Source organism: Petaurus breviceps, unplaced genomic scaffold (assembly GCF_028583685.1).
Source record: "Petaurus breviceps papuanus isolate PSGF00001 unplaced genomic scaffold, PetGlider_PUasm1.0 186, whole genome shotgun sequence".
Classification (NCBI taxonomy): domain Eukaryota; kingdom Metazoa; phylum Chordata; class Mammalia; order Diprotodontia; family Petauridae; genus Petaurus; species Petaurus breviceps.
Genome location: NW_027185798.1, coordinates 48,195,947 through 48,216,450, shown reverse-complemented (window position 1 = coordinate 48,216,450; position 20,504 = coordinate 48,195,947). Strand labels below are relative to the sequence as shown.

At 42.0% G+C, this 20,504-nt stretch overlaps 1 protein-coding gene and 1 long non-coding RNA gene across 2 annotated transcripts; one reads left to right on the top strand and one right to left on the bottom strand.

Annotated features, from left to right (window-relative positions):
• Positions 1–5,637: 5,637 nt before the first annotated feature.
• LOC138162183 (uncharacterized) lies at positions 5,638–8,972 on the bottom strand. Its single transcript, XR_011168570.1, has 3 exons — positions 8,839–8,972; positions 8,304–8,352; positions 5,638–6,384 (listed from the first exon to the last, which is right to left on the bottom strand). It is a non-coding gene; the product is annotated as an uncharacterized lncRNA (long non-coding RNA).
• Positions 8,973–9,434: 462 nt separating this feature from the next.
• Positions 9,435–17,959, top strand: TMEM167B (transmembrane protein 167B). Its single transcript, XM_069090456.1, has 3 exons — positions 9,435–9,597; positions 13,587–13,718; positions 15,373–17,959. The coding sequence occupies exons 1-3, from the start codon at positions 9,588–9,590 to the stop codon at positions 15,453–15,455; spliced, it is 225 nt and encodes a 74-aa protein (XP_068946557.1). The 5' UTR covers positions 9,435–9,587; the 3' UTR covers positions 15,456–17,959.
• Positions 17,960–20,504: the final 2,545 nt, after the last annotated feature.

Sequence of the window (20,504 nt, the reverse complement as noted above, 5' to 3'; positions counted from 1 at the left end):
GTGATCCAGGGGTGGGGAACTTTTGACCTTTTTGTGTTCTATGGTTGAACAAATGAATGTACTTTACTTATGTTTGGAAACTAATCTCCATTTGAGAAGAGGGGCTTTGTGGTGGACTAAATGAAGGTACAGCCTAGGGGTGGAGTAGTATTTAGAACAGGGACTTTGTAATTGATTGAATGATTGGAAGGTCCTGGGGTGGGGTAGCCCTTGGAGATTATTTAATCACACTTAGTAAATGCTGTATTTTGAATGATGTCATGTTTTGACCTTCTCTGTTCTTGGTTTGTCACTGAATAAAATAGAGAGCACCTATGCTGGTATTCTGAACCTTGGGAAGTTGCCTTTCCTTGGTGTTACAGTACAGCTACTTACTAAAACTATAAATTGAAGAATAGTTGCTTATATAAATTGAAAGAGAGAGTTTCTTTACTGTGATCTCCCTACACTCTCAGATGAAATCATATATCTGGGACTTCTTCAACAACAGGACTGTCTTTCACCAGTGGACAAATCTGGCAAAACAACATCAAAACGGACAGACAAAGTGCCAGCAAAACAGCCATGTCTCCTCAGTCCTTGGCAGCTCTGGGGGCAGGTCTCAAAAGTCCAGAGCGATTCAAAGTGGCCCTCAGCAATCCTCTCAGTTTCTCTCTGCCTCCACGAGGGTGCTGCTCCTAAAAAGTTCTTCTGCCTCCTCTTGTGTCTCTCCAAATCTACATCACCAGCTCCTCCCAGTTCAGGAGTTTCTTTTCACATCAACAAGTCCATCCCACAGGTGGGATTAACAAGCTCTGGGTTTTAACACAATCTGTTTGAAAACCAAGCCAATACAGGGGGATCTTTATATTTCATTACTATCACACTCCACCCCTCCAGGATCCTTGGCTTTACAATCTCAATCTAAATGGCCATGGATCCTGGAACTTAATGGAATCCACTGGAGTAGGTGGGGAAAATGATCAGACCTATGTCTGAAGAAAATCACTGTTAGCTGTGGGGAGGGTAGACTGGAATAAAGAGAGCCTTGAGACAGGGAGACCAACCAGAAGACTTTTTCAGTAGTCTCAGTGAAAGTGATAAAGGCCTAAACTATGGTGGTAACTCTGTGAATGGAGACAGAAGACCTATGTGATAGCTTTTCATAACCTGCTGCATCTCAGTTGTATACACAGATGGTCATATTCTTGATCTTTCCATTATTCACTAGGGTTCTGCTTTCATGTTCATGAATTCTGAAATACCATTATCTGATTAAAATCTGTTGTAATTTTACCTCTCCATGTCTGTAACCCTTAATTTTTGTATTTTTTCCTCTTTTCAACCTCCAATCCCTCAACCCTTCAATTTCCTAAGCCATTACCTCTGCACTAGCTTCAGTCTCCTCTCTTCCTTATTTTGACCCTTTGGTGCATCATCTCAACTCTACCCTGTGCTCCACTCTTGAGTCCTTTGCTCCTTTATTATACCTATAATCTTGCCCTGCAGAATCTGGGTAGCTAGGTGGCAAAGTGGATAGAATACCAGTCCTGAAGTCAGGAACTTGTAGCAGCAAGCACCCCAAGCGTCCTCAGGGTTGCTGCCAACACAGGTTCTTGGATCTGCTTTGTTAAAGGAAAGCAACTCAAAATGGGTTAACAAGCTTACTTTAATCAGTCAGATATGTATCATTCACATAGTTCAGGGGAAAAAGGTCAGCACCCCGAACTTCAAAGTATACAGACAGAATTATCAAGTCAGAGAAACAGATCAAGTAGACAGATTTCCAAACTGTCCAACCATTACATCCATACCCAATCAACATCTGGGTTTCAGCATCTGGGTTTTTCAAAGCCAGGGGGCTCTGGACAACGGCTTCCCAGAATCCACATCAAATCACAGAACACTTCTCAAAGTGAGCCCCAAAACAAAACTACACATCAGGGCTTATATGGCCTTCTCCTGGCTCAGAGAATGTAACAACCTTATTGACTCACTGGCCAATCAAGAAGTATCTACTGAAAAACAAGCCTCCCACCCCAGGCTCCAGGTGCACTTTAGCCTAGGGACAGGGAAGATCTTTAAATTTACATTCCCATTACAGAACTCATCTTGGGTTCAGATCTGGCTTCTGACACTTATTAGCTGTGTGACCCTGGGTAAGTCACTGAACCCTGTTTGCCTCAGCTCCTCATTTGTAAAATGAGCTGGAGGAGAAAATGGCAAAGCACTCCAGTATCTTTGCCAAGAAAACCCCAAATGGGGTCATGAAGACATGACTGAAATGATTGGACAACAACAGCAGAACCTTAGCTTTGAATTATTCCCACCATCCACTGTCATTGCTCCTATACATATGCTACCAAATGAAGCTAGAAAAAAATCATGAAACTTCTGATTGGATCCATTTCACATATATTAAATAAATTAGAACTGGGCTCTCACTGTGGCAAGACAATCCATGTGCACCTTGCTAATTAACTCTTCCATTTACTACAGCGGTTTTTCCAAACCTTTTCACCCATCTTCAAATTTCCCATGGCACTCTTTTCCCTCACTCTCTCAGTTGAGAACTTGGCCTTCTACTTCACTGGAGAAATTGAGGCCGTACACCAATTTCCCTTATCTTCCTCTCACATCCCTCAAATGTCCTCCCCTATTATCCCTTCCTTTGTCTCTATTTCATTTGAAGATGTAGTCCTTCCTCTTGCCAAGGCAAACTCTACATGCATAAATGTGCATTCCATTCCATCCTGTCTTTTCCAGAAGATTCCTTCCTTCCACCAACCTGTAACACAGAGAGAGAGAGAGAGAAAGAGAGAGAGAAATGCACTTTGTGAATATGGAGCATGGTTCCTTGGTTTCTGCCATCGTGGGTAACTCTCATCTATTTTTGCAGGTCTGTTTCAATGTAAGAAGTCTGTCCCACATCTACCCAATCCTGTATACAGTGTCTCTCTCACACATCTTTCTGCACAAATGTGAATGGGAAAGCTGTGGCCAGCAGATGGCACTCTGTGAACAAGGAACAACTCAACAATTTGCAGAATGAATGAATGAATGAATGAAAAAGTATGTATTAAATACCTACCTTGCTCCTGCTCTCAAATAATTTACATCTGAATAGAGGAAGATAACATATAGGGAAACAGTGGCTAGGGAGAGGAGTTTGGGTGGGAAGACACAGGGATGGTAAGTGGAACCATAGGGCAACTCATTGGTATGTCCTCTGGGATTGTACTGTTGACTTGATCATTATTCCCAGAGCTAGAAAGAGTATGAACGGGTGGGAACAGAAAAGGCAGGGCATAAAGAGGGCCAGAAGGCAACAAGGTGGGTCTGGATCATGTAGATTTGGAAAACTTACCACCAAGGTACCCAGAGCCTCAGATGGAACACCAGTTAAAGACCAAAGGTAGAATGTGAAAGTGTGAAAATAAAATGTCCAGGTGGCCCAATGTGGTAGGTGTGGGTTGGGCTAGATATGAGGAACTCTCATATATCCTTTGTTTGTTTGTTTGTTTGTTTAGCTTAGCCTGAACCTTCATGTACTCCACATCAAGCCCTCTGGTGCCTTATCTGTTATGGAGGTGACCCTGTGATCTGAAAGGCTGTGGCTGGTGAAGCACAGGCTCTGGAAGGTCCTGTCAAGTGGGATGCCATAACAGGAATGGAAAGGGACACACAAAAAAGAGGGGAGAGTGTTTACCTTTGGACTCAAAATGAGACATCAAGAGATATGGTCCTTCTACATCCCAGCTGCCAGGGTGGGAAAAAGGTGAGAAAAAAAAAGTACTTGGCCTAACCTGGCTGGAAGAAAGCTCTTTATCCTGAAGAGTGATGAAGCAAAGATACAAGGTTGCAGAAACAACACCAGTCAGCCCTATTCCCCAGTGGTATCCTCCAGATATAAATCCTGCCTTGAGCTTACTCTCTTCCCTGCCTAGAAATGGCTACTTTTCCTCACTAGAGTAGGAGGCTGTGGGGAAAATTGCTCTCTATTTGTTCTTGAGGAGTTAAGAACAATTTTGTCTTATGGGCTTTTCTGTCTGTTATGTTATTTTTATTATGTTCAATACTCATGTCACTATTCTCCATATTAGTTATCTGGTGATTCACCTGGTTTGAGAAGAGTCCGCACAGGATGGGGGTTTGAGCCATCTATTTTCCTTCATATTAAGCCCAAGTATTGAGGAGACCAAGGGTCAGAGATCCCCTATACTTTGAGTCTTCATTCTCCTTGATATATCTCAGGCATTTGACATTAATGATTGCCACCTCCTTTTCCTTCCTTTTCATCAGAATAATCATATCTTCCCTGTTTGCTTAATACGTCTTTACATGTTCCCTATCTCTTTCTCTGGCTCTTTTTTCTTTTATTTAACTTTTTTCTTTTTCTATTATAAATTTGACAAGCATTAACAAATATAATTTTTTCTTTCAGTGTTTCTAGTGCTTTTTTGGAGGCTTCTCTGAGTTTCAGGATTATTTGCCCAACCTGTCTTTATTCAAGGGGAGATGAGGGTTGGAAGGAGGGTAGTTGGAAATGTGTACAGAAAGGATTGTGTTCTTCCCCAATCTCCAAAAGATTCTGTGAGGTGATACCCATGTGGGAGGTAATACACGTACCTTGAGGTAGGGAAGCAGTGTGGCATTCCGTCACCCTAAGTACGCTCAGAGGGTCATTGAGTCAGCAGCTCTCCTGAGCTGCCCTTTCCTGGCTAATTCAGGGAGTGCTGTAAGCCTGACTAACAAAAGAGCTCAGAGGAATATTGGCTTTGGTTATCCCATCCTAAGCGCTGGAGCACTTCCCCAAGGGAAATGACAGTGTTAGAAGTAGTAATAGCAGCAACAGCTGTGATAGAGGCAGCCATAGAGTCAAGGAGCCCTAAGCCCTAACAGAAATGAGAAATTCTAACAATGTCTAGACACACATGGGCTGGAGGAATAAGCTAGAACCATGGAGCAGTGAGGTACAGAATCACCATTTGGAGGGGCCAATACAGATCTGGCCAAAGCTTTATGAGTACTGTAAGCTGTCTGGACTGTGTAGGTCTGAGGGTCAGGAGCAGACTCTTTGGTGATACAAAGCTCTTTCCTAATTTGGGGTTAACCCCAGGATAGTGCTACAAATCTAGAGTAACTATGCAAGTTCCCAGAGAAAGTAAGTCTCATCAGAGGATGGATTGCTTCATTCCCTAGAAATCCAACTTCTTTTCTCGCATTGGGAATTCTCAAACCTAGAGTGACACAGAGTCAGGACTACTATAAAAGTTCCTGGGAGAGGTGTGGGCCACTAGGGGTGAAAGTTTTGGGGTTGGTTTTTTGTTTTGTTTTGTTTTTACTATCTGTGTTTTTGGGTATGAATTTTTTCTCTATTCTTTGATCTATACGTAATATGGTTGTCTGTGACCCCACTCTTCCAGGGCTAAATCTGGTACATCACACAACCTCAGGGTTCTCAGGTACTCTGAAAGGGGTTATGTGGACTTCTTTTGTCTGCCATCAGCTCAATTACCACTTGATTCGTCTTCCTCCCACTTGTTAGGGGGCCAATGACTAGCACCCCCAGTTTCATTTAACCACTTAAAATCAGATTAGCTTTTACAAAGGGATATTTATTTCAAAGACATAGAAAAACAGACACAAATACTTCTCTAGCACCTCAGGGCATATCCCCCTCTCCCAATCATACTACCTTGGTCTCCGAGGTTGAGATTAGGCTCAAAATTTATTTCAGTTCCTAAATAGCATTAGTCCCACCAAGTTCATACCTAGACACTATACGAGTGTCAGATGAACCTGTGTCTTAGCTACCTTGGGCTGCTTTCCCAAAGGTTCCTCTCAGAAATTGCTCCATCATCCTCAGGCAATTGACGCTGCACTGGCTACAAAATCCAAACTCTGGAAAGATGGCATGCTGAGAGAGGCTCCACTCTCTTCATTTCTCAGTGCATGGATGTGCCTCATTGGCTGTAGAATGCCAAAGTATGCACTGGTCCTTTCGAACTCATAGTCATAAGCACCACGCCCTTCACCAAGCCACCAAGCTTCCTCCAGAGCACTGAGGCCAAGAGGAGAGGCTGAAACTGACAGTTTTGAATGACTCCATGGTCAATCAAAGAGTTTCCTTTTCAACCCCTGGTTAGCCAATCAGGACCAGTTATAGGACATCTGCACATGTTCCACAGTTTGTCTCTCCAAGACATTTCCTTTACATGAATCTTCTGGAAGTAGTTCATTAGCATCCTTCACATGAAGAGGGGACATCTTCCAAGCTTTCTCCCTGTGAAGATACCTTCTGAGGCATTCTGGATATGCTCCAGATCCCTATGAAATGTTTACTTAACATGCTTTTTATTTCATGCTTTGTTAGTCTGATGTTTACAAGATAAAAGTGCATACCTAGAACAAAAAAAAATAAATTCAGAGACATTCTTAGGGTTGGACTCTAGTATAGGGGCAAAAATGATTCATATAGGCTATTATTGGATTTTGTCTAATCTTTCTATCCCCCAGGTGTCTTACACAGTGTATTTTACAAAGTATGTTCTGACTGAATAAAATGAATGACAAAGGATTTACTCTGTGCTAAGTAAGGGAATTACAGATAAAAAGCAGACATTCCTGTCTTCTAGGAGTTTACATTCTATTGGAAGAGACATAATAACTGGTTGTTTTTGTTTTGATTGTTTTGTTTTGTTTTTACAGAATGAATGCCTAAAACCAAACCAGTCAACTTTTACCAAAAAAACCTTCTCTTCCTACCAACTTCCCTGCTTAATGATATTCACACTCAGAAATCTAGGAGTCATATTTGACTACTCTTACTCTCATCACTTACATCTTATTGATTCTACTTTCACAATTTATCTTGCATCTATCTCTACTCCGTTTCCATTGTTGCTGCCTCAGTTCAAACCTGCACAGCCTCTATATTGGATTATTTCAATAGCCTTATACCTAGTTTCCCTGGCTTCTGTCTCTTACTTCTTCAACTCATCCTGCTCATTGAGGCTAGATTAGTCTTCTGTAAGTACAGCTCTGATCATGTCATTCTTCTACTTTAAAACAACTGATGACTCAGAATCACAGAGTGTTAGAGCTAGAAAGAAGCTTAGAGATTATGTAGTTCAACCCCCTCATTTGACAGATGAGGAAACCAAGAAGCTTGGTGATTTTCCCGAAGTCACATTGGTAGCATCAGTGTTAGATCTTAAAGGCCATCTAGTCCAACCCCCTCATTTTCTTGTTTTACAGATGAGGAAATTGAGGCCAAGAGAAGTTAAATAATTTAATATTACTTTAGAGCTGGATGGGACTTCAGATTCTCATTCCAACCCCCTTCATTTTATAGACAGAAAGTAGCAGTTTCAAGATTAAAAGCCAAGTATTTCAACTATCTCTACCTCTCATTGCTAATAAAATAACATACAAATTCCTTACTCTGGTGTTTAAAGCCTTCCACGATCTGGCTGCAATCTGCCTTTCCAACCTCATTTCACATCATTCCCTATAATTTATTCTAATAGTATAGTCAAAATGGACCACTGATGTACCCTGAACAAGTCCAGGATTTAGAGATGTTTGTATCTTCCTCCATACCATTCTGTAGGTCTAGAATATCTTCTCCCACCATCTCTGCCTGTCTAAATCATGCTTATAGCTTAGTTAAAATGCAGTTTCTTCATGAAATTCTCCCTGATTCCCCAGTTGTAAGTTATTTCTTCTTCCTCTGAACTCCTACTACCTTTTGGCATATATACATTATATATACTGTGTGTATGTGGATATATATTTTGTGCATATCTATGTATATCTACTACATTCTGTATTCTCTCCAACTAGATGAAAAGCTATTGCTGTTTTCGGGTATTTAAAAGTTGTCATATTTGAATACAGTAAAAGCTATAAAGCAAGCTTTATGGCTTGCACTTCACATACATCCCTCTCTCTATATATATAATCTCTCTATATATTGCTATCTGTCTTATATATTATATATAATGACATATAATATATATTATACATAATAATATATAATATATATTATTCATTTGATCTTCATAACACCCTTTACAGGGTAAGAAGTACCAGTATTATTATTCCCATTTTACATATTAGGAAACTTGAGGCTCAAATTCAGAGTAGAGAAAACATTAATTTCAGGACAATTAAAACCCATTCAAGTACAGAGAATGAATGAATTTTTAAAATGGTAAATATTACTCTGTCTCCCCTCCTCTCTCTGCCTCAAGCACACTTACCTTCATTCTCTGAAATAAATTAATAGATACATGATCAGTAAAGCATTAAATCATTACCAAGATACTGGTTGTTTCTGGTTTCAGTGGCCAGTCACCATGGTTGCATCTGAATGAGAAAAACATAGGAGATAATCAAGACAGTCTTGAGAAAACTAGTCAAAAAGTCAGATAAGCTACAATTATCTGAATATTTTCCAGAAAATAATAATACTACAATCTATTGCTGCCCTTTACAATTTACAAAGTGCTTTCACATAAAATATTTCCTTGACAACCCTGTGATATAGGCAAGATAGATATTATTCCCATTTTGCAGATGAATAAATTACGACCCAGAAAGGTTAATAGTTAATGATGCACCTGAGACTTGGTACACCTTGATTCCTTATGCATTAATTCATCGAATATTTATTAGGCACCTACTAAAAATCAATCAATCCAATCTCTTTATTAAATGCCTATGTTGCTTTGATAGGCAGGGGAAACACAGCTCCATCCCCTGCCCTCAATGAGTTTACATTCCAACATTACATGCCAGGCACCGATCCCCAGTGCTCCTTCTTGGGGTCTGAATATTTTAATATCTTAATACCTTAATATCCCCCTTCTTGGGGTCTGAATCATGGAGATAATTTCTTTCATTGTCTTCTTGGGGTAAGTTAGTTTAAAGACCCTTTGATTCGGGAATCAGATGGCCCAGGTTCCACCTCCTGATCAGACATTTTCTAGCTTGTGTAATCATGGGCAAATGGCTTAAACTCTCTGTTTGGTGATGTCATATATAAATTGTATTACCTGCCTCTCGATGTGGTTATGAAAGGGAAATTAGAGCTATCATTTATTGATACTAATAGTGAACGAACAAACCCAGACTGCTAGTTCCAATTTTTATTAGAAATAAGAATGAGCCAGAGGTATACAACTGAGCAGCAGGCAGACACAAAGCCCACCGACACATTTCTCCGCTGTCAGCAAACGTGTTGAAACCCGCAGAGGTACGTGCAAAGTTCAATTGACGCTCGCCCTGGATTCCACTGCACGCGCCTGAAACCGAGCCTCGGAGAAGGAGCACCCAGCCTCCAGCGTTGAAACCTGTTGCCATGACTACATACACCGCCTCCGCCGCCACGCGCCTCACGTACGCTCGGCGCTCACTTGGCCGGGCCTGGCCACGGTTCGGCGCTCTCCGCCCTCCTCCTGCGCCTGCGTCGTCCATCCCCTGCTAGTCACCCCGGCTCAGATCGGGAAGTGTCAAGCGGGAGCCGGTCTCCGCCGCCGCGGCTGCCGCCTGTCTACGGAGCCCCGAGGCCCCCGGCCCCGGCCCCGCCGGGCCCAGCCGTCATGACGAACGGTGAGAACGGCGCCTGGGGCGGGTTGGGGGGAGGGGAGACGTGGCAGCCCAGAGAGGAGGGGAGGCGGGCGGGGCCCGGACCGACGTGGCCGCTCTCCCCGCCCCCTCCTGGTCCAGAAACTTGGGGAGCCTGCCCCCGGGGGAGCGCTCTCCGCCCCTGGAAGGCCCGAGACTCTGTCTGAGGCCGCAGGTGACCGGGCAGGAGGGTCACGGGGGTGAGGTGGGGGAGGAGCCGCCCGAGCTAGCCAATCCCCCCCCTCCCGCTCTCCGGGGCTGGGGGAGGGGGCGCCTGCGTCGGTGTCCTGCGAGCGGAACCTCCAGAAGTTTGGAGCCTGGCGACTTAGGGCTGAAAAGGACCCTGGCTCGTCATGCAGAAGGGGAAACTGAGGCCCAGGTTGGACTGAGTGGGAGGGAGGCTCCAAGTCGGAAAAAGCTGGATTAGAAGCCTCCCAACCCTTAACTAGTGGTGGCATCCCGAACAAGTTAAAGAGCCTTCGCAGCCTTTTTTCTCATATGTAAAATGAAGATGATGGTAGTATCATCTGCCTGCTCTCAGGGTCATTGCGAGGAGAAAATGAAACTATGTGCGTAAAGTGGTGTGCCAGTCACGTACCTGGAAACTGCTATTACCGTGAAAAGTCGGAGTCAGAATTCGTATCCAGGTTCTTTGATGCCAAATCCTAGGCTCTTGGTTGTGGTAGCGGCTTATAAGTTTGTTACATCAATCCTTTGTTGTATAAGTAACAACTCCGACCAGTTCATTACATCCAGACACCCTGGGTATACTGTAGGCATCTACCTACCTGTTATTGTGAAGAAAGTACTCTATACTCTTTAAAAGTGCTCCATAAACTTACTGTTATCATTACACTGATAATCAGGTAATCGCATCAGTAACAAACTATGTCTAAGGAAATATTTCCGACTTCAGGGACTAGAGATTGATTTCTGTATGGAGGTGGGAGTAGAGGGTAGCCTCATTCCTTCTTCTCAATAACCTGGTAATTTCCATACTGTTTACCTTTTTATTTCCAGAGCTGGGGGGGGGGGGGGGGAGAGGGGGAATGAGAGGAGTCTGCTCCAGAAGCTTTTTGGTCATGATCTTAGTAAGATAAAAATCATTTTATGTTCCTTTTCTGGTTAGCCTTACACAGCAGGGAAAGTAGCTAACTAGGTGATGATTTGAGAAACAAAAAAATATCTTCCCTATGTGCCTTTCCTGATGTTTGAAATTACTCCATTAGAGGTTTTTTTCCCTTGAGTTAATGATCTTTGTCCCATATTAAAATAAAAATTACTCCCAGAGGTGAATATATTAAGCCATTTAAAATTCCTTTAGCATAAGATCCTATTTAGCTCTAAATCTGCCTTCCCATGATCCCTGGTCCTTTCCATTATGATTGCTTTCTGTGAACAAGTTTTACTATATAACAGGAAGCAGCTAGGTGGTGCACTGGTTAGAGCATAGGGCCTGGAATGATCTTCCTGAATTCAAATCTAGCCTCAGAGCCTTACTAGTTGTGTGAACTTGGGCAAGTCACTTGACCTTGTTTGCCACAGTTTCCTCATCCATAAAATGAGCTGGAGAAGGAAATGTCAAATCACCAGTATCTTTGCCAAGAAAACCCCAAATGGAGTCATGAAGTCATACATAACTGAACAGTGTCTAGAGCAGAGGTTCAGTGCCCTTTGAAAGCAATCTTTGTGATGTGGCCAGGGTAGTCAGTAGTTGAAATGAAGCCCTAGGAAACTCTTATGTGAGGGGTGGAAGGATATCAGGATTGTGTGTACTATATCATTTGACTGCTTCAAAATTTTCCTTAGGACTAAAATTTTCCTTTGTGGATAGGTCATATGCAAGGTCATAGATTTAGAACTGAAAGAAAGCATAAGGACTACTTAGTCCTAACCCCGTATTCTACTGGTGAGGAAACAGGCTCAGAGAGGTTAGGAAGCAATCAGAAAGGCTGAGATTTGTACCAAGGTTCCATGTCTGCTGGTCTAGCATCTTTTCCTCTGAACCACCCTGCCTTGAGGGAATTCATCCCAGGTTGCTGAGGCAGGAAATAGAACTCAAGACCAGGATCCTGATTTTCGTTCTATTTACCACTTTGCTCAGCTTGCTAAAGATTCTACTTCCTTTTTTTTTTTCTTCTTTAAGAGGTTGGAGGTTTTATTTTAGGATCTTATTCCATATTCTGTCTAGTAAGAGAATGTCACGCTCACAGTTGCTGTCTAATTATGGACCAGTAATAATATATACATGAACTCCAATCCCTGTAGTTTGTTGAACTTTGCATCTTCCCTAACCTACTGTGCCAACAGATCCAACTCTGGTGTATTTAGCTGTAAACTTCCCCTCTCCTTTCTATAGTACAAGAATGAGTTATTATAACAAGAATGTTAAATATTCTCTGCTTCTCCCCAAAAGTGTCTCATACCCTGTAAACCTCTTGTCATCCGTGGTTCACAGAAGCCTGATTCCAGAAGAACTGATAACCTTTTTTTTTTTTCTTAACTGGGGGACACTATTTTATTAAATCTTATTTAGGTTTAAGATATTAAAAGTAGCAAGTTATCTCAAATTTGAATCTCAAATGAATTATTTATTAAAGGCTTGAAAAGATGGGTGTGTATATTTGTATGTGGCTCACTTGTTGGCATGTTTTCAGTACTACAGTGTGGGTGGCATTGTAAGGGAAGTTCCCTCTGGGGGGTGGGGTAGGTCCTCTCAGGTGGTCTAATTTCAGAATTCTTGGGTACTTGTCTTAGATTCCAGTTTGCCTGTCTCTGGAGATACAGTAGACTTTGATTGGTTGGGATTGCAAGGCCAGGTGTTTCTTGGACTACCACCTTATTATTTTGTAGGGCCATTGTGCTGCCCAGTTCTTATCAGTCTCTTAGAAACAACAGCAGTAGCCAGGTGATCCTTTTAAGCATTTCCCCCTTACCTGTTTGTTGGCCCAACTTATGCCATACTTGTAGAACAGTTTTATTAAGGCAATGTTAGTTAAGTGCGTGAAACTCCCCAACCCCAGTCAGGTAGAATTGGGGGAGGAGGGAATTTCTGCACAGGATATCTCTATTGACTAAGGTCAAATACAGTACTATACTAGTAGAATTTATGCAGTAAGTGAATCTATTCCAGTTTAAAGCCCTTCATCACCTAATGCCAGCCTTCCCTTTGGCTTACTGAACAGACTTCCTTCCTGTGTGACTCTCCTTCACACACTTCACATTCCAGCCAAATTACCCTCCCTACCAGTCCATACCACCATATTCTGCTTCCTGCCTCTGGGCCTCTGCAAGGACTCTGTTCCTTTACCTCCTCTCTTAGAATTCCTAGCTTCTTCCTTCAAGGCTCAGCTCAGGTGTCACCTAGATGAAGCTTTTTCTGTTTCCCCCAGTTGCCGGTGTCCTCTCCCCCAAATTAGTTTATTTTACTTTGTATATATTTTGTATTTACACATATTCATATTACTTCTTTTCCCCTTTCTTTCCACCTACCCCAATCCCCCCTCCCCCACTTCCCCAATGTAAACTCCCTGAGAGAAACTCTAGACCTATTCCATTTTGGGTTTAAGATTTCCAGCACCTGTCTAGCACATAGTAGGTGCTTAATAAATGCTTGTGTAATTAATGAATGACACCTATTGTTTTACCTATTCAGCATAACCTGTGGCAAATATTGGGAGAAAAAAAAAGTTGAAATTGGCCTAAAGAAGATGCTCTTTAAGAAGCTTTTGAGAATAGCAGGGACCTATTTCATAGTCTTGCTTTCATTAAATATTTGTTGAAATTTAATTGAGGTAATGTTGATAATACCAGAAAATTACTTTCCTGTTGTTAAGGGTTGGCCTATCCCATTTAGGTTATTGACTAAATGGTGCCCACCATTCTGTTCACCCCCAGCCCTCCCAAGGCAGCATCATCAGTCTTAGCTTTTCTACCAGTGATAAGCCAAGTTTTGTTTCTTTTCCCTTTCACAGTCTATTCTCTGGATGGTATCCTGGTATTTGGTTTGCTATTTGTTTGCACCTGTGCCTACTTCAAGAAGGTGCCTCGACTCAGGACCTGGCTGCTCTCAGAGAAGAAGGGCGTCTGGGGCGTGTTCTACAAAGGTGAGACTGCTGGCATAGGAAGAGAAGGCTTTTATGGCAGCATTGAGGAATTGCAAGAGACAAGAAGGGTTCTGTTAGATGTGGTTCAAGCTTTAAGAGTGTTTTGGTAGCAGGCAGCTAGGTGGCGCAGTGAGTAAAGCGCGGGCCCCAGAGTTGGATGACCTGAGTTTGGTTCCAGCTTCAGACACAACACCCACACAAAAAAACTAGCCATGTGACCTTGGGCAAGTTACTTAATCCCAATTGCCCTCCAAAAGGAAAAAAAAAAAGTGTTTTGGTAGTGAAAAGAGACTAAGAATATAGGACTAAGGGAAATCATTTTTCTGACATTTAGGATGGAGGTGAGCATTAAAAACAGGAACAATGAGGAATTCAGGGATTGATTTTAGTACCTTAAACTTTCTGAATAAAATGCAACATGTACATTTTAAAAGTATCAGACAAAAGATTTTTGACAAAGCTGGTGTTTGTTGATAAGGCTGTAATCTTCACAAAAGGACTTAGGCCAACTTAACATTTTCCAATTCTAGGCAAGATCAACTGGAGTTTTCCTCCCTCTTAGGTTTTGGCTCTCATTGCTGTATGAATTTTTGGCCTTATTTTCAATTCCTTTCCCACGAGTGATTGCCACAGTGATGGCTAACAACAATAACAATCATAATAGCTAACTCTATAGTACTTACTGTGTGTCAGGCACTGTGCTAATAAGTGCTTTGTAATTATTGTCTCACATCTTCCTCACAACAAACCTGGGAGTTAGGTGCTAATATTATCCTTACTTTAAGATGAAGAAACTGAGGCATACGGAGTTAAGTGACTTACCCAGGGTCACACAGCTAGCAGGTATCTGAGGCAGAATTTGAACTGAGGAAGATAAGTCTTCCTGGCTTCAGGCCCAGTTCTCTCTGAGCCTCTGATTTGGGACATTTAGATTCTGTTCCTGGCTTCTAGTGACCTTGAGGAAGCTTTCCTACTGTGAATTGTCCATCCTAGTTCATTGCAACTGCCCAGTTCCTTTCACAGAAAAGGCAGGTTGGCTAGGAAGATCAAAAGTTTTAGGTATTTTTTATTGGCATGTTTTAATTGGCCATTAGATAGGCTTGTGGCCTAACTTGAGGTGCCAAGGAACCACTGTTGATAGGAGGGTGGAAGAAGGTTTCAGAGTAAGGGATAGTTGGAATCTCACACAGAGACAAACATACAGCTCTGCCTCCGTTTCTTGCGAGAAGCTGCTAGGACTCAGATGCAGTGACTTTCAGGAAGGGAGGGAGGGAGAGAGACTTGTCTCACTAGAGTCTGCCTTTGAGAATTACCACACCCAGGTTATGCCAAGCTCTTGTCACTCCCCCTGAGTTGAGATTGGGCTGCCTGGGCTGTTTCTGCTTCTCCCTGTGGAAATTCCTTTTAGCCTGGAGAAGTCAGAAATGGAAAGTTCCAGAAAAGAGGCAAGGAAGAGGGTGCTAGGCAGAAAGCAAGGGTGCATCTGTACCAGAGGAAGATTATGGCAGACAAATCTCATGGATCTCAGGGCCTGAAAACCTGAAACCTTTTTTGACTGTCACACTTGGGATCTCAAAAGTGTTCACCAGAAGGTGAGAAATTGTTTGAAAGACGGGGGTGTCATTTTGCTCTTTGCTTTTTTTTTTTTTGTCAGCTGCTGTGATTGGAACCAGGCTGCACGCTGCTGTGGCAATTGCCTGCATTGTGATGGCATTTTACGTTCTCTTTATAAAATGAACTCTAAGACATCTGAACCGCCAACTACCAATCAAGGGACCTGGGGCAAGAGGCCTTTCAGGGACTTATGCCCCCTGTAGAAGAGCCGGACTGAGATCAGCAAAGCCCTCCAGGATGACTCCGAATCCTCTGCCCCTGCCAGGCCTAGCAAAAGCTCCTTGGGATCACCACATCATTCAGGCTTGGGGGGATTCCAGAAAGCCAATTTCTCTACCTTCCTCTGATCTGTTTATAAATTAATCCACTGCAAAGAGTCTATGGTGTTCAGCTATATAGTGCACCTCTTGGTGATAACATTACATACCTCTTGCTGAAGAGTACCTGTCATGTATTTTGTTCCTCAGCAGTTCTTCAGGATCACTTAAAACTGAGGAAGCCTGAGAAGAGTAGCGAGAGTAGGCTGGGCCATGATTTCTTGGGAGGGAATATTTTCCGAATCTCACTTTTCCCTGTTTGATCTGGATTAGGCAAATTGGATAAATGGGAGTTATACAATGCCAAGGAAGCATTTGGCTTCGGAAAGTTCTCTATTTTATGTCCATCTGGGGATATGATAGAGAGACATTGCCTTCTGTGCACAAGGAGAGCAGATGAACTAGCTGGGTGCTGAATGTGTAGGAGTTCTGCCAAGACAGTCTTTGGGAATGGCTAAGGTTGGGGAAAGGCTTGTCTGTTTGGGATCAGGCCAGAAAGCAGAGACATCCTAGATAAGAAAAAGAGCTATATCCATAAATGCAGAGGGCTTAGGGTTTTACCAGATCAAATGGCATATGGAGAATTAGTAAGCTGTTGTTTTCCTTAAGCCTTGGTAGAGTTTTCAAATTTCCTAGATTTGAATGCTATCCTTAAAGAAGTTTGAAATGTAGCCACTGGGGGGAGGGGGAATTTTGAAGGAAAGACGTTTTCAATTTATTTGCAGTTGGGAGTGGAGGGAAACCTACCATATTACAAGAGTTTCTTACTAGATATTAGAAAGATTGGCATTTCTAGCCAAAATATTAAAACCCATACTCTTTGAAAAGACTAGGTTGTTAAGACAGTTCTCAGTTGATTACTTCTACTTTTGTCTGGCTACCTCCTGTGATCCTACATATTATACTTTTCTTGGAAACTACTGTGGGTGGGGGGGAAAAGGGAAGGATTGAGTTTGGGGAGGGGGCAGTGCATTGCCATTTGGATGGTCTTTATCCACATATTGTTTCATGGTGTCTAGATAGATTAGGGCTTTTTCATGCCTCTGAAATTCGGGAAATAAGGATGATTGTGAGTTTGAGATTAGGGGAGTTTTCCAGGAAGAATGGGTGATCAAGCCTGTTTGGAGAACTCCACATTTTAAAAAAAGTATTGACATCTCCACTTTTCTCCTTTGATCTACAGTGGCATCATTGGCCTTGGTGAGACCAGGGCCTCTGCATTAAAAAATAGACTTCATAACAAGGGCTGAACATACTAAATTACCTTGAACAGCAAACATAGATGTAAGTCTGTTAATTGTCAAGGTTAAAAAAAGAAGTGGTTCTACTTTTCCTAAAACTCTCAGAAAGAAAGTATTTTGTTTGTGCTTGCCACAGCGGTAGCAGTGTATTGTCTTTTGTACCTGTTCCCTCCAAACCAGCAAAAGCTTCTGTAAAGTAGGGTTTAGGCAAAATGAGTCCATTGGCTTTGGAGTCCCTGGCAGCAGTAGGAAGTCATACAGTCAGACCTAACAAGAGAAGCTCTCTTGGGATCGGTCTGCAGGAAGAACGTGTGTGACTGATTCTGTGCTGCCTGGGGATTGATGGCATCTTTGACAAGAAAGAAAGCCTCTTTAAGCGACTGTTGTGAAAGGGAGGAATGAGATCCACCTGGTCAGGGTGAGCTTGGGATGGCTCACTAGAGACCCAGGTTCAGCACATTTTGCACATATTGAGTTCAGTAGCTTTAATGTATTTTCTTTTCCAATAGGACTAACATCTCTGAGGTTGGTTCTTAGAGCAGCTTCATAGTTTAAACTAGTCCCATGTCACAGCAGTTTGTCCAAACCAATCTTTATAGCTTCTTGAGTTGATCAGTGTAAACTTTTGAGGGGTTTTATTCTGAAATGCTTTTCTTACAAAATGAACCAAAAATGCACGAGTTGAACATGATTACTCTGAAGGAAGAAAATGCTCATTTTTATTTTTCACAGCTTGTTCAATTCTTTAAGTAAGCAGAGAGCCTGGAACTCTTTAACCAACTGAAATTATCAGCTTCACTAATATGTCCTATCACCAAGAACCAAACAAACAATAACACTAGAAAACCATTTCCTTGGGCAGTGATGAATTAGTGGCTGAAGGAAAAAACAAGTCAATGTTGGTTTTTCTGATGTTGACATTCAATGTAAAAAACTAGGATTATCATAAACCTGTCCCCTTTATGTCAGGTAGATGAGGAGGGCAGCTCCTTTTTTAAAAGTTAAAATACAATTTTTTTACTTACCATTGTCTGTACAAATTCTTGGAAATAAAATCTCTTTCCCTATAGCCTTTGTCTATTTCTATTTGTCTTATGCAGATTTTAGTGAATCCTGCTGAATACTACGAAGCAGTCTACCTCGATATAATCCTTGGGTGCTCCTTAAGTCAATCCTATAGCCCAGGTCTGATCATTGTACTCCCTAGCTCAAAACATTTAGGTGGCTCTCTATTCAAGATAAAAGCCCAGTGCTTTTATTTGGCATTTAAAGCCCTTCACATTGGAGTCCTTTGGCTCCAGTTATCTTTCCAGACAGTGCAACTCCCCTTCATGTATTCTAAATTGGCCTATTTGTTGTTTCCCCAATTTGACTTTACATTCTCATCCCATGTGTCTTTACATGGGTATGGAATGCCCTTCTCTCTGTCTCTTGGAATCTCTAACTCCATTTAAAACCCAAGTCAAGGGTTACCTCTCAAAAGAATCCTTTCCTATTTCCTGCTGATGTCAGTACCTACTTGATGCCTTCCAACCCCTGAAATACTTTGTGTTTACTTTGTATATATTTTATATTAACATCCCCTCCAGATAATATAATCTCTGTGAAGGGAAGAGCTGTTTTCATTTTTTTCTATCTCCACCAGTTGGCACAGGACCTGCCTTCATAAGTGTTTGTTGAATATTACTGAAAAGGGTAATACCTGGTGATGTAGTTACCTGTTTTTGTGGTATGATTTGAAGTGTCTCAAGAAAGGCTCATTGGGAGGGAAAATGCAGCACCTCTCCTCATAAATGGTATTTAAGAGGAGTGGCTAGGTGGTACAATTGATGAAGAGTGCCAGGCATGGAGTCAGGAAGATTCATCTTCCGACATTCTGGCCTCATACACTTATCAGCTGTGTGACCCCGGGCAAGTCACTTAACCCTGTTTGCCTCAGTTTCCTCATTTGTAAAATGAGCTGGAGATGGGGTCACAAGTCAGACATGAAGTCAGCAACAAACATGAAACCACTATTAGCTTTCTTGATAATAAGAATTTCATAAATGATTTAGTACTAGGGACTATGTTAAGCACTGGGAATAAAAGTAAAAACATTTCCTGTCCTCAAAGAGCTTATATCTTAATGGGATAGACCATGAGTACATAGCTAAATACATACAAGATACAGAGTAGATGGAAGATAACCTCAGAGGGGAGAGCAGTAGCAGGTGAAGGATCAGGAAAGGCTTTTTGTAGTAGGTGGTCTTTGTGGCTAAATCTTGAATGGAGTCAGGGGTTCTATGAGGCTAATTTGAGGGAGAACATTCTGCCATGGAGGACCACCAGACTGTGTGTGAGAACTGGCACGTAGGCCAATATAGCTGTATTGTAGAGTTCATGGAGGAAAGAAATTTCTAGAAATATAGGGCAGGACAAGGTTATGAAGAATTTTAAGGGCTAAATAGAGGAGTGTATAATTGATCGTTGGAGTAATAAGGAGCCGCTGGAGTTTGTTTCCTGGGGGGGGGGAGGGAAGGGGTGACAGAGTTTGTGATCAAGGTCCACGACAGCTGTGTGCAGGTTGTATTAGAGCAGGAAGAGACTTGAGGTAGGGAAACTGATTAAACCATTGCAGTGGTTTAAGCAAGAGGTGATGAGACCTGGAATGAGCATTGTGGCTGTGTGAAGGGAGAGCATGAGAAATATGAGAGATGTAAAGGTTTTTGCAACTGATTGGATTTGTGAGTTGAGAGGAGAAAAGAATGCTACTAAGGTTCACATGTGTGTGCCTAGAAGGAAGGATTCCCAATAATAGGGACTCCTTTGGGCATGTTGAATTTGAGATATATGCAGGACATCCAGTTCAAAATTTCAAATAGTCAGTTGGTGATGCAGGGCTGGAGCTCACCGGAGAGACTAGGCCTAAGCACATGGACCTGGCCATCATCAGCAGGATGATGTGACAATAGCATTTATAGTTCTAATAGCTGTCTTTAAGTTTACAAAGCATTATGCTTTGTAATAATAATGCTAATAGCTAGCATTAAGTTTACAAAGAACATTATGGAATGTTCTCATTTGGTCTTCATAATAATCCTATGAATGAGGTACTTTTATTATCCCTCTTTTACAATTTGAGGAGACAGTCTGAGAATGATTAAGTGACTTTCCCATAGTCATATAGCAAGTAAATGTCTGAGACAGAATTTGAACTTGGGTCTTCCTGAGTCCAAGTCCAAAAATAGTCATTGTACCACCTAGTTGTCTCATATTCTATATGGGAGCTGGTAAGATCAAGTGAGAGAGCAGAGAGAGAAAAGAGAAGAGGGCTTAGGACAGAGCCTTGGAGAAACTCACTGTTAGTAGATGTGGCATGGATGATTCCACAAAAGAAACTGAGGAAAGCATTGTCAGAGGTAGGAGAACCAAGAGACAGCAGTACCATGAAAACCCAGAGAAGAGAGGGTATCCAGGAGAAGGATGTGGTCTTTAATATCTTTTTAAGATAATAGATCTGGAACTGGAAAGAACCTCAGAAGTTATCTAGTCCCATCATTTCATTTTATAACTGAGGAAACAGACTGAGGAGGTAACTCATCCAATGTCACACAGGTAGTAAATGGCAGAAGTGG